Here is a 13357-nt window from a genome sequence, read left to right as displayed (position 1 = left end):
ATTTAAAGTAGGACTCAAACATGATCCTCGTGTTCCTCATTTACATCATGTCAGAGAAGGCACTCTCCCACACTTTCAATAAAATAAAGACCCTCTACATAAATGTCTCATTTACTGTTGAATACTGCCAGTGGATTGCTAGTCTCTTACCTCTCTTTGCTTTGACGTTTTCGCAGCAGGGACTCTATGTTATGTGCTGTTCTGTTGACTGCTGATGGGTTGTTGTCCGCAGCCATATGAAAACAGGCAGGCCATTCAGAGGCTCCCTTAAAAATGGAGGCCGGTGATTAGGGTTTTATTGAGGACAAAGAGGCAGAGTAAGAGAAGAATGCATTAAATATATATCTCAATTCAGGGAATTGGCCTCACAGTCAGAGAACATTAGCACTATGCACTGGCCCAGGCTGCAGGGCCAACAAGCGATGGCTGTCATTCTTCCTCCTGGCTGAGCTCCATGACCTAGACTTCCAGTTTGCCCATGAAAAACAAGAGGCAGATACATGTCCACCAGCTACGACTGCCAACATAATCACCCTAACAATTTACAGAGTTAAAATAGAAAGAAGAGATAAAAAACACAGAACGGAAACATCTGACAGGCCTCAAAGGCAGCAAATGTGTACCTAAAAATGATAGAGTTTGAACAAGAAGGCAATTATTCATCAGTTCTCTTAGCAGTAAACACATGATATAGGCTGATTCAGAGGAAAACAATAACACTGAACCTGGCAACAGATAAGGCATAACCAAGCGACGGTTTCCTCTAGGACTGTAATGCCACTGGCAGGGACTTAATCAGCGCCATTAAGATTCTGAAACAACTTTGCCAAATATTATGGGAGATCAGACATGCATCTAGAGTGGTGGATTCACCAAGTGGGGTGCAGGCAGCTTTGTTAAAGACCACCATGTAAATAATGGCAGAGTTTAACAGAAATATGTGTACGGTGGCCCTAACAGGCTGGAAGCTTTCCTCTAACATGGCGAAGAGATGAGATATGCCTATTGTGGTGGCAGAAATTCCACCTTAGGGGCAGGCGCTCGCAGATTATTTACTATTGGCCTGTTTTATGCCAGATACTACCACTTTGGTGAAGAAACCTCTGGTACCCTTTTACCATTGCGTTGGTAGGGATACGGCTCTTGTCACCATGTGGACCGAAAGTCTGCCAAACTCTAAATCAGCCCCTTTGCAGTCTGTATCTAGGAAAATGAAAGTTCAAGCACATAATGTCGTTTTCCCCTGGATTTAAAGGGCTAAAAAACAAGAACTCATTTCAATGCACCTCAAGCTCTGAGACACCCTTTTCAAAAGCTAAACAAGAACTGGCAAAACCAATAGGCCTGGCGGCATTAGAAAAACAAAAGTCTTCGTTATTTCTGTATACAATACATATATAACTTTAAGCAATGAATGTGTAATGATTCAGAGAACATGTGAGATATTAAAATAGCCCCTTATGAAATTGATTTCATGCACTCTGGAGGAGGTGGAATGATACACTAAGCAGTCAATGATATGAACGGATAGAGAAATACTTTTAAAGAATTTGTAACACTAGTTTGAATGGACAACAGCTCTGTCAAGCCAGATGCAAACAGTGTATAGTCAAGGGTCTGTAGTTGTAAAGTCTATTATTTTGACGGATGCCCAAAGATAACATCTCTAAGTTCAAATGGTACACTCGAGGCAACTCTTTGCATAGCAGGCGCCTGTGGAAAAATGCTAGTGATGTCATACTGGAGGACATCCTTGGCATAAGGGGCACCCTTGGCAAAATGTTGGTTGTACATTGCAGGTAATTCTTGCCACAAAGGAGGACAAACATGACATATGGAAGGGGGAACCATGCCGAAAAGCTGTCCATGACATACCAGAGGACAATGTTTGTTGACCTAAAGGTCAATCCTGGTATATGCATGGCATTAAAAGTAAAATCCTGGCACAGACACATTGTATGTATTTTTTTACTTTTGGGGCATTATTGGCTTATGAGTGGTGCCAATGATAAAATGCGGGCCCTGGCACATTGGAGGTCATTTGTGACAAATGGGGGCATCCATTGCAGATTTTGAAAAAGAAAATTGGATTAACTCATCGTGAGCATCAGGTTTCACAGGCTTGCTACACCACTGAAAGGACTTCATTATTTAGAGTATTTAATGAGTGCCCTTTCAGAGCATATTGATTTTTAGTACATTTATTTGAAAATCACACTTTAAAATGCAATGTTTGATCCCATATTTTTAAAAAAGTTCTTGCAGAGAGAACCCCTCAACCATCCTAGGAGAGGTCAGTCTCCATCGCTATAATTGTTCGCTACAATTTAGAGCAAGTATTGCCCCTCACCACTTTTAAAAATCATGTCAGTACTCTAATAATCGGTGTAATCTTAAACAGACATTTCCCTGTGATGCGAAGTTACATTAATCGTGATGTTATGTAACTTTACCAGTATTAATTTTAGTGAAGTCCTCAGGTTTAAAGTAATGTGACATCACTTCCTGGGAACATTCTGGCGTTATAATATGTCACTTCCTGTGATGCCACTAGGGCAGTGGTTCCCAATCTTTTTTGACCTGCAGCTCCCTTGCCCCAGTGGCCATGGCTCCCCACTGTTACTTTTTTAGGAGGGGGGGGGGGGTTTGCAAGCAAAGCCTCGGGAATACTTGCATATTTCGCCCTGAAAATAATTGGGAAGAAGCTGATGAAGGTATTATAATCATATAAGCAGGGTGCTTTGTATGACTAAGGCGGCACCTCTAATAAAATATTCCTAGTTAAACTTATTTGCGCCCATGCCCTTTCTAGAGGACCCTCTCAAACTTCTTTATCTCACTTACAGTGCTGATATGCATCTAGGCCCCATTGCCAAAATGTTACTGCGCTTGAAGAATATTTGCATGCACTTCCAATTTCTACCCATGTCATACATGCCAACACACCTGTCTCAGCAGGGTGACTCTTGATTTTTTAAACCACATACAGCTTTATTTTTTCTGTCTCCTCCATAAAATTGCCCCCAAATCAATGCAAGTAAAATAAATTCCTCTGATTTATTATTATTTTTTTTTTAGCGTCCCTCTTTCTTGCTTCCAAATGTTGGCATTATGCCGTATATGGTGTTTTACTTTCCTGTGCTCAAGGAGAGAGCTGCCTGTCTGGAAATGTGTGTGTGCTAAAAGAAATGTGTACTGGAAGTACCAAGTACAAATGTCAATACTTAACAATAATTAATGTGTTTAATAGACAGGACAACTGTACTTTCCTAATAACTTGCATTGGTGTAAAATGCATTTGGAAAAAAAATAAACTATTAACGAGTCTAACAAAATAAATCAGGTATCTTCCGCCTACTTTGGGAGTGTTGGAACGTGGGGATCCAGTGAAATATGGAGGTCATCTCCATCGACATGCCGTCAATTAAGGACAACGTTTACAGCTTACAAATCATCAACATCATGCGTTTAAGTCTAATAAGTTTAACTGAAGCCTCCAGACCCTTCAACATTATATGCATTAAAGTGCTTTGTGCCCGGCCGACTCCCTTGGCTAGGTTTGACAGCTCCCCAGGGAGCCATGGCCCACAGTTTGCGCTAGGGCTAAAAGGTGTGTGATGTCACCCCTGCTACCCCAGGCATTTTGGCCACTCAAGGTCCATGTGAACATGTCAGTGTTTGTTGAAATAAAATACAGAATTTGAGAAATGCCCAAGACAGTACACACCTCAACTGGTATCGCTCCAGTACCACACATTGGATCAATGATGATATCAGCAGGTCCGGGATTGCAAAGCCTACAGAAGAGGGGCATACACAGAAGATTAGCATTTATAACAAAGCAAACTTCATAGTACAGACAAATCTACTTACCCGTAAATCTCAATAAGACTTCTCTATGGGCTTACTGGTATTACTTTTTCAACGCAAGATCGCCATCTGAAGGCTAACTACTGTGTAAATGAAATCAGGTATCTACAGGAAGAAATGAATTTACTCTAAGGTAGTAGGTGTGTGGATCTAACCTCTGCCTTAGAAGGTCAGATCGAGTTCTTACAGCACACACACAGAGAATATAATTACCCATGCATGCTTAGTGCCTCTACAACAGATTCATATTAAGCATATAAAACAGTGATGGATAGAATGCTTGAATTAACCTCAGCCACTGGCAATCACTCGGGCCGCAACCCAATCCATGCTTATTTTGCACACCATACCACCTAAGTTTGGACCCAGGTGTATGCAAATCAGTCTTGACCCTGCTCCAATAGGAACTGTCCAGCCCAATCTGCCAAGCCTGCACAGTCCTCCCTGAACTGAAACACAAGCAACCAGGACCGGTTTCACCCTAGTTATGGGCTCATCAGCCGGGTACTGCTTGGTTCCAATGAGGTCAAGCACAAGTCAATTTAGTTTAAAACAAAATGTATTTAGGATTGTCATATAGCGTGCATGGGCCATAAAGGTATTAGGGCCCTTCATGTGAAAAAGTATGCTATGTAAGCTGGGAGTTGTCAATTTTCAAAATCTGAAAATAAAGCAGTAAACAGTACGTGCTGGGAACAGTAATCTCATGAGGATCAAGTTGGGTGTCAGTTTAGGAATTTCTGGAAGAGGTGTTTTTAAAGAGTCTTTCTAAGCAAGGGCTATAATCATCATTCCAGGGCAGAGCATTCCAAGCCGTGGCTGCAGCGCAAGTGAAAGTTTGCTTTAGTGCAGAAAAAACTCTGAATTTGGGAACTTTGACCGACAGTGTCCCAGTTTTGGAAGTCTCTTGAACCAACAGAGATGGGCAGCAGATCTGGCTGATTTGGGTGGTGGTGGTTGTTGTGTTTAGCCTCACAAGCAAGGCAACAAAGTTTGAAAGTTCTCCGTGATGGGGAAGCCAATGGAGGTAGCACAGTATGGGAGTCAGGTACTAGAATTATCTAGCAGTGGTAACATGCCTTCAATTACAAGTGAGGAACTTGTTTTTATTATGCAATTGATCTTTAATAGCTTACCCTATAGAATAAAAAGCAGTGATTATACAGGCAGGCCGGATGTAAACCCACCAATGAAAAAACTACTCATTAGGGCCTGCCCACTAGATTCACTGGGCTGGCTTCAGTGCCAGTTTTATCACATTTCATGTTCTCTCTTGTTCCTTCATGCTTTAAGGTGAGAGCCGCTGTTGCTCCCACGATTCCAAATGAATGAGCTGTGACTGTTCCTGATAAGCTCCTTTCTCTTTTCAGGTAACAGAGCTGTTACCCACTGATGTTGTCCATGCGAGCCTTATTGACAGCAATGGAACATTCATTTGGGATGTTGATCTCCACGTGACTATGTTAGCCACATTAAGTAATCCTATATGCCTTCATCACCTTTGCAGGCCTTTACTTCAAGAGCCTAATATATTCTTGAAAATATGTGACTGATTTATGAGCAACCATCATACATAGTAAGCTGAAATATTCAGATGTTCCTCACACTGTCCCCCAGGTAACAGAGTCTAATTAAACAAACTGTGGCTAAGCTTTATGGATGTAGGAAGCAAACGAGGACAACTCCGATGGCAAGGGACTTTAAGTGGACCAAGAAATTCGTTTCAAGAAATTTATCCGGGCCATTTAGGTTCTGCAAACCCAAGAGCAATCCCATTTTAAGGCTGTTCTGTAGGAAGGCAGTTATTCATGTCACTATCAGTGGAGAAGTGTGGCTCAATGATTGGAGCGGCAGACCCTGATGCAGAGGTGTAGCCCGGGACCAGGGTTCAATTCCCGCCTCGGCGGGTCTCGGGCTCAAAATTCCACAGACCTGATAATTCTCGCCTCGGTGCCTATTCTAATCATGGAGTCCCACTCTGCAACTCTGGGCAATAGCTTGCTTAATCTCCACAACGGCCCCCACAACGCTAAGGATGCCTGGCCTCCACCTTGGGGGTGCCCAGGAGTGGACGCCGCACAGGGAAAGCCAGGATGGGTTCCACAGCGGTATTCGTACAAGCGCCTTGAGACCCTTGCGGGTGAGTAGTGCGCTATACAAGTATCAATTTATCATCCACCTCCTTATGGAAATTGTACAGCATTCGCGTCTCGTCCGCAGATAACTGAAAATGTGGCAAAAGGCATGGTTCTAGTAATTTTTTTAATGAGCGATATATCCTTCTAATTGAAATAATTTACTATCTTCTTTCTGGCAGTTTGGAAAATAAGGTCTGCTAGGGATATCCTAAAAGGTAACATTTGGTTAACTTAATTGACAGCGTAACAGCTGTTTCAAATTTTGTTGTAGGCACCAGAGCAAAGACGAAAATGATGAATCTGGGGCTATGGAAGTCCATGTTTTTGTCTTCAAAAGGCAAGAGCAGTGTCTTAAAACATCTGTCATCAAGAGGTTTGTGCGTGGGGACATCATGACGTAAGGGGGAAGGGTTGGTTCGTTCCAGCTCATGGCAAGATAACATTTATGGAGGACTTACTGGTCTGAGGCAATTTCTCTCTACTTGTGCAAGTATACCCTCAAATGGGATGTTGTCGCACTTCATAATCAAGCACTTTGAGCAGCTGGTGAGAGCCAGATGGATAAATATGAAAAGTGTGCTAGCTGCATGCCAACAGCTAACTCCTGACTGACTCATTCTGCAGGTTGAATATAAATATTGCAATGTTTAAAGAGGTAGTCATGGATGACTGTTTCAACGAGTATAGCCCCAGCACTGTCAATTCAAGAACTTGAGCTGTGGCCCAGCTTAATGGAAATGCTTTTTTTTTACCAAATAAAGGAGTTGGGCATCAAAGGGTATGTGAATATGTCTAACCTGGATGGCTCTAAGGAACCTGATGGATGCCAGCCAGGCACGGTGCCACAGAACAGCTAATCCCATGGATCCTGCACTGAGTCAACTGTCTCAAGGCCAATTTCCATGACCAGTCTCGCTAGCTCTACTATATCAATCAGGAGCTGAGAATAAGGATCTCATGGGTGCTCTGGCAGAGATGGAGTAGCCATCTCGTCCATTTACCACAATATAAGAAAGTTGGTGCCATTAAATATGTAGCATTGCACAATTTTAAGAATGAAGTTGCCTGAGACAAAGTCTTAACCGCAATGGGTCAAGGTACACGAGTGCCGCCTCTAAAGAGACCAAGGAATGTAGCGAGCTTTAGCTTGCCTCATGAGGCTTGATTAACCAGTCTGTCACCCGTGGGATTTGAGGATGGAAAGGAGATATCTAAGGGTGGTAGGTTCCTGGTTGCCTGCTTACTAAATGCTTGAGCAGAATGAGGCTTAGTTCACACAGAATACATTGTCTCCAATACAGTCTAATTAAAAGGCAAAATTGGTTCACATTCATATTGGCTGTCAGGGCATCGGTGACGAGATTCGATCTTAAGGAAGCTGGATTGGATGCTTCAAACCTGGAAATGGATCCGATGAAGAAGTATCCAAAGTTTCTTACAGCTTCCTTTTCTTACACTTAGTGTAAAAGGAAAGAAGCATCAGATCCCGGTGTTTAAAAGGCAAAGGAAGAAAAGTTACAACATCACTGGCACACATCAGTAACTTTCAGTGACTGGAGAAGTGTGGCTCAATGGTTAGAGGCGGCAGACCCGGAAGCTGAGATCGGCCCGGGACCAGGGTTCGATTCCCGACGCGGCAGGGTCTTGGGTCAAAATGTCCGCGGGCCTGATAATTTTCGCCTCGGCGCCTACTCTAACCTTGGGCTCCACTCTGCAACTCTGGGCATTAGCTTGCTTAATCTTCACAACGGCCCCTTCAACTCAGTGGATGCCTGGTCTCACCATGGGGGTGCCAGAAGGGACCATCTCACAGGGAAAGCCAGGACGGGTTCCCCAGCGGTATACAGCGCCGGGACGCCCGCGGTGCGGGCAGCTGTGCGCTTTACAAGTATACAACATTTACATTTACTTTCTGGTGCTCCCTCTTCAGAGTAGCAATTTTAGACTTTGTTACGAGCAGGATAGGTTTGGGCATTACGATCAAGACTTGCTCATTGAGATAGGCTTTACACTTCTCAGCGCTTCTACTATACTTTTGACAGATACTGTTAGCACATTTGGCAGTGATGCAGCATGACCCCTAGTCAAACCAGTCACACATTCATTTATCGTCCTAGTAGGAACCGTGCCTTGAGAAGAACGACATTTAGTAAGAAAGCACAAACCCAGTCTCCAAAAAGCACATCAAATTCAATGTTATTATAATTCCTCGGAGCTACATTCAAAAAGTAAGCTATTTAGTGTAACATGAAGGTCCAGCTGCATTAACAGCAATTATTGAGATTATTGTTAATTCAAATAAACTATACAAAATTCAAATATGTTTCTAAATGCAGTGGACTCGTGAAAGAACAGAAATTCTAGTGAGGGGATCAAAACAATGTAAGATGTCTATCCATGTTCAAAACTTTAAAGTGCCTGAAAGATTAAAAAAACAAAGCTTAGATTTTATTCATATCTCGATCACATTAGTCAATAACATATTTTTGTGAGCAAGTTTACACTAACAAATGCCACCTTGACTCTGGGCCCTGGCACAGCTGCAGTTAAAGGGTTAGGAGAAGGGATACTGGTACCTAGAAGACGGATGTAAATAGCCATATATGACATGCCATTAGAACGGTAAGTACTGTTGGAAGAGGCATTTAATCAGAGCCTGACCAAACCAAGAAAGGAGCATAGAGGAAATGTCTACACTAATATTCGAGTAAAAAAATTTGACAACGTATTGAACTCTCACATACAATAAACACCAGACCTATCTCTCAGGATCTCTTCTAAGATAGCAGCCTTGCACACAGGAGTTTGAAGAATGGTTTACTAAAATTATGACAAGAAAGACAAGGGTATACGTTCTCTGCATCCATCTTCACGCTGTAAAAAATACACTCACTGACCTGAGCATCCCATATGCCAGGGTTGATCTGAGCGTGGTGGGCCCAAAATGAGTGATATTCCTTCTGTGTAGACTTTCCTCTGTCAGGGCAATTCCTACCACCACCTCATTATTGTGAATATTTAAAAGAACCTAATAAAAAAAAATACAACAGTGGGCAAAAGGAAATAATGAGCATCAGACGGCTAGATCAGAATCTGAGAATTACTAGAATGTATTTTTTAATTTGCTAAAGGGAAAGGGTCTAGGGGTGGAATCAGTGTATATGGAACAGTTTTTAGCCTAGAACAAGAATACATGATCCACATTTATAGCGAGATAAACAGTCAATGTTTGGAGGAGAATTTCTTACTTAGCATGAGAGGCAGTAGTAGGGCTGCCAGACAGCTACTAGGCAGCATTAGACTACCATGTCATGCATGGCTCCACAGGCTAAGAAATGCAGTGCATGAGTTCACACTAGCAACGATAACACACCAGAACAAACATTTTACTTACTGCTATTCCTTAGACTTTCATGTTATTAACTTTTGTAACCCCATAAACAATACCCCCAGATGTAACTGATTGAAGACAGTGGGTGTGAACATTTGCACAGATCTACCAAACCTTCACCAACAAGCTTTACCCCTTAACAGGATGGTATGAGAGTTACATCATGCCCAGAGCTGAATCGGGAATCTCTGAACCTTTGTGGGGGAGATCAGCCTGCACTTAATGCTGGGGGTTGTGTGGAGCTGCATGCAGTGCAGCTTACTGTAATGTTGCTAGTTTGCTTTCCTCTAGGATGTTGGTCTCAGAGCTGCATTTGAGCACCACCAGAGTGCACCACAGAGTCTGGACCTATATCAGTCAGCTGAAGGAGAAGAGGCCAGCCCTGCCTCTAAGCACCAATGTCATAGTACTTTCAGTTCTCTCTGGTATGCCTAAAACAGGATTCTCAAGAAGCTGGCTACACACGCAGGTTTTTACATGTTTGGTAGGCAAAGGGTCTGAGGGTTAGACGGGGTACAAAAGTTTAGAAACTGACGAAGAAGCGTAGGGATGCAGTAGTGTCATATAGGGGAGTAAAGGAGCAAAGGCCACCAGGTATAGCCCCAAGAAGCTCCTATTGATCATTTTTGACACCGTCGCCATGTAATACAGACACTGGACACACATCATTGTAGTGGCGGAGTGGGGAGACAAACTCAGAGCAACACACAGGGCCTCAGCAGAGTACCTGGAGGTGTGCATCTCAATAATGCTGCAGTCCGCCTTCCATGTGACGACAGTTCAGAGTCACTGCCTCGCAATCTTGGCGTCCCGGACTGCCCTTTGGCAACTTACCCATCCAATACCACCACCCCAATAGAAGGCTTGGCAGCTTTGGAAAGTCTTCTGAGGTTCATCGGACACCATGACAACTTATTTTCCACAGTGATGAGGAGTTTCCGGAATGATAAGCACTGAGCAAGCTGAATGAATGGATCTTGTGCATTAGTGAGTTAAGAATGGGAGCCCATGTCAAAGCATTCTTTGACGCCCACCCAATGGAACTCGTATATCACATTGAGTTCCCACACAGGTGATGGCCATCTTTCCAGCAGATCTTCCCAAACACTAGACCACTACTAGAGAATACTCATAGCACATAAAGATCTCATTCGAAACCTTGTGCGATCAACTGCAGACAAAATTTGTGAAGGTCTACTAGATGACAGACTTCTCGGAAAACTACGGATCAAGGCCAACATGCTGTTTTCTTCATCAACGAATGGAGAGATTTCCTGTCCAATTTTTTTAATATTAAACGTACGAGTTGATATCATCCCATCATGCTCCCGCTTGAATACTTCTATCTTTGTTCCTACCTGCGCCATGCACACTGCCCAACACCAGTGCCTGCCAATGCAGAACATCAGAGTGTACCTGCCACATACATTTACTTGTTTCCTACGGAGCCCACCGTTGGCATTGGCCCCAGTGGGGCAGGCAGCTCACTCACCTTATTAACTTATCTTACCTAAATAAATGACCCCCTGTAAGTAAAAAAGTGTACTCTTAGCACCGCCTTCTGCACAACAAGCAGTCAGCAATCTTACCCTAAATTGTCATAAGGAAGCTGCCTAGCTTTACTCCCCACACCCACAGAAAGTGCAGGGAGTGCTAGGGGAACCAACAGACTCCATTTACTAAGTGGCGGTCGGGAGAGAATATTCTTCATGTACTCTACAACCTCAAAGTACAAAAATGTCTGAAAAAAGTATGACTTCTTGAGATCGAACACAGGAACCTTCAGTCTATACAACTCTAGGACAAACTTGCGCAAGCTCGACTTCCTCTTCTTCTCCACTAATCCAAAAGCCAGGCTTAAACAACTTTCAAGTCAGGCTGTGCATAAGAAAGCTCTCAGAAAATCAAGGCGCCAAGGGCTTGACACCACCACCTTTTGCACCGACCCCTGGAAACTCACTGTGAACCTGTACTACAATTGCACCCTTGTGAGACAAGCCAACAATAAGAACCTGTTGGTTTTCCAAGTGATGTTCTAAGCTTCAAAAATGTTAAACAGTCCATTGTTGGATCAACCCTTCTGGACCAATTACACAATTCATCAGTTACTCAGCACACCTACCCACAAATCAGGATACTTTGCACTGTTGAGCACTATTGTACAACCCCTTGTCCCATTAAAACCACTGCAGCAAACCTTTACCAATTAGCTTTCAAATAGCATGCCCTATCACCCGCAGGCCAGCTCCACCAATCATCTCCAACTGTTCGTCCCAATTTGACCTCCTATATAGAACCCCACAATGCGGAGGCTTAGCTGCCTGGATGATAGAACTCTCCTCGACGTGCCCCATGTCTAGTCCTCACACTTTAACTTGGACTAATGAACATACATTTAGCCCTGAGGGGCATCCTTGATATCAATAAGCTTGTACCAGAATCTTATCATCAAAGAGCTGGCTTCTCTGAAACATGGTTTGGAGACAATACTATCACCTCCCTCATAGATCTCCTTTCTCCACCACAAAATATTCCTGAGGTATAGAAAAGGAAGAAGGGTGTGGGGTTGATCTAGCTGAACCTACCAAAATGTCTTGCTTGGAAATTCTCCACATTACATTGCTATCATTTGAGTGCATAGATACCAGTTGTACCATTAACCCCCTATACTTCCTTCATTGCAGTAGCCGTCTACTGTGCCAATGATACATCCCTTCCTTCCAGAGTGAATGTATAGAACTCTTCTTCATTTAAAGTCCAAAGCCATTAAAGTGCAGAACATGGGAGATTGTAGCCTCTGGGGCAATAAACTTGATGCAAAACTTGCTATAACCCGCATCAACAACATGCAAGCCCTCGGTTCAACCTACTGATGTGCAGCCCTACAGATACAACTGGGCACACTATGGACTTAGCATTTGAACATGCAAAACTACTGACTTAACAGTGCAAACCCAGATATTGCTGGACAAGTCCTTTGTTTCTACGATCTTACACACCTATTACCAACTACCAGCCACACTTTCCCTAACTACATCAGAAACATTAGAGTAGAGGTTTTTGAGTCAACCTTTATTGGCATCAAAAACAACCACTCCACACCAATCTATCTAGAACACTACTCAACAATCTCCACCTCAACACAGACTCTGTTCTAGATAGTCTAGCTTCCAGCAAATCCAGAAAATCCAAGATGAACCTTATCCACTAAGAATGTTTTACTGAAGATCTTGCTGAATAGAACTCATCAACGCAAAACAGGAGAAGCAACGGCATACGTCACAGACTGATGAAGAAAACATATGTTACAAGAAGTCAAACTGATGAGGACAAAATGTTACATAAAAAGACCCTTATAAAGCTTTCAATAGAGACAAAATGGTCTACTTTGCACAAAACATGTAGGAGGCACCGAATCAGGTGAAGGAAATATTCAACCTCTACCAGGAAGTTTCCAGCCCAACATGCCATACAAGTGACCCTTGAACATCCAAACAGCATTTCAAAGACCTCCAAGATTTACTTGAGGCCATGATCTCCAAAGACAACAAGTCCATTGTCAACCTTCCCATAAGGGCCCCCACTGCACCTAGCTCACTACAGTCTTCCTTCAGAATGATCGAAACTGTTGAGAGTTTGATTTAGGCCCTAAAACCAAAAATATATAAACCACATAAGTCATCCATGCCTCATAATTCTTTCAACCACTTGCCGCAGACACAACAAACTCAATCAATGCATCCATTCTCTCTGGCATACTTCCTGGCACCTTTAGCATTGCATTTAACCACCCCGCTGATGCCCCCTTCCCAATCCCCCAAAATCCTATGCTGACCAAAAATCCTAGCCTACTACTAACCTTTTTCAATTCTCTCACTTATCAGTAAAATCATCGGAAGAAAGGTGACAAGACAGCTTCAAGATTTAGAGGTGTGAAATTCCTTTTGCCTGATGTACA

General features: G+C 43.0%; 1 protein-coding gene across 1 annotated transcript in view; it reads right to left on the bottom strand.

Moving 5' to 3' along the window:
* The window catches only part of THUMPD3 (THUMP domain 3 tRNA guanosine methyltransferase), a 115505-nt gene that overhangs the window by 81483 nt on the left and 20665 nt on the right, over positions 1 to 13357 (bottom strand). The window contains exons 5-7 of the mRNA XM_086939227.1: positions 8906 to 9036; positions 3728 to 3797; positions 151 to 266 (exon numbers count right to left, since the gene is read on the bottom strand). Of these exons, the coding sequence (XP_086795353.1) occupies positions 151 to 266; positions 3728 to 3797; positions 8906 to 9036 (317 nt within the window). The remainder of the gene's footprint in view (positions 1 to 150; positions 267 to 3727; positions 3798 to 8905; positions 9037 to 13357) is intronic.

Source organism: Lissotriton vulgaris, chromosome 9 (genome assembly GCF_964263255.1).
Source record: "Lissotriton vulgaris chromosome 9, aLisVul1.2, whole genome shotgun sequence".
Taxonomy (NCBI): Eukaryota; Metazoa; Chordata; class Amphibia; order Caudata; family Salamandridae; genus Lissotriton; species Lissotriton vulgaris.
Note: the sequence above shows the minus strand (reverse complement) of the source record. Positions and strands in the feature narration are given on the sequence as shown.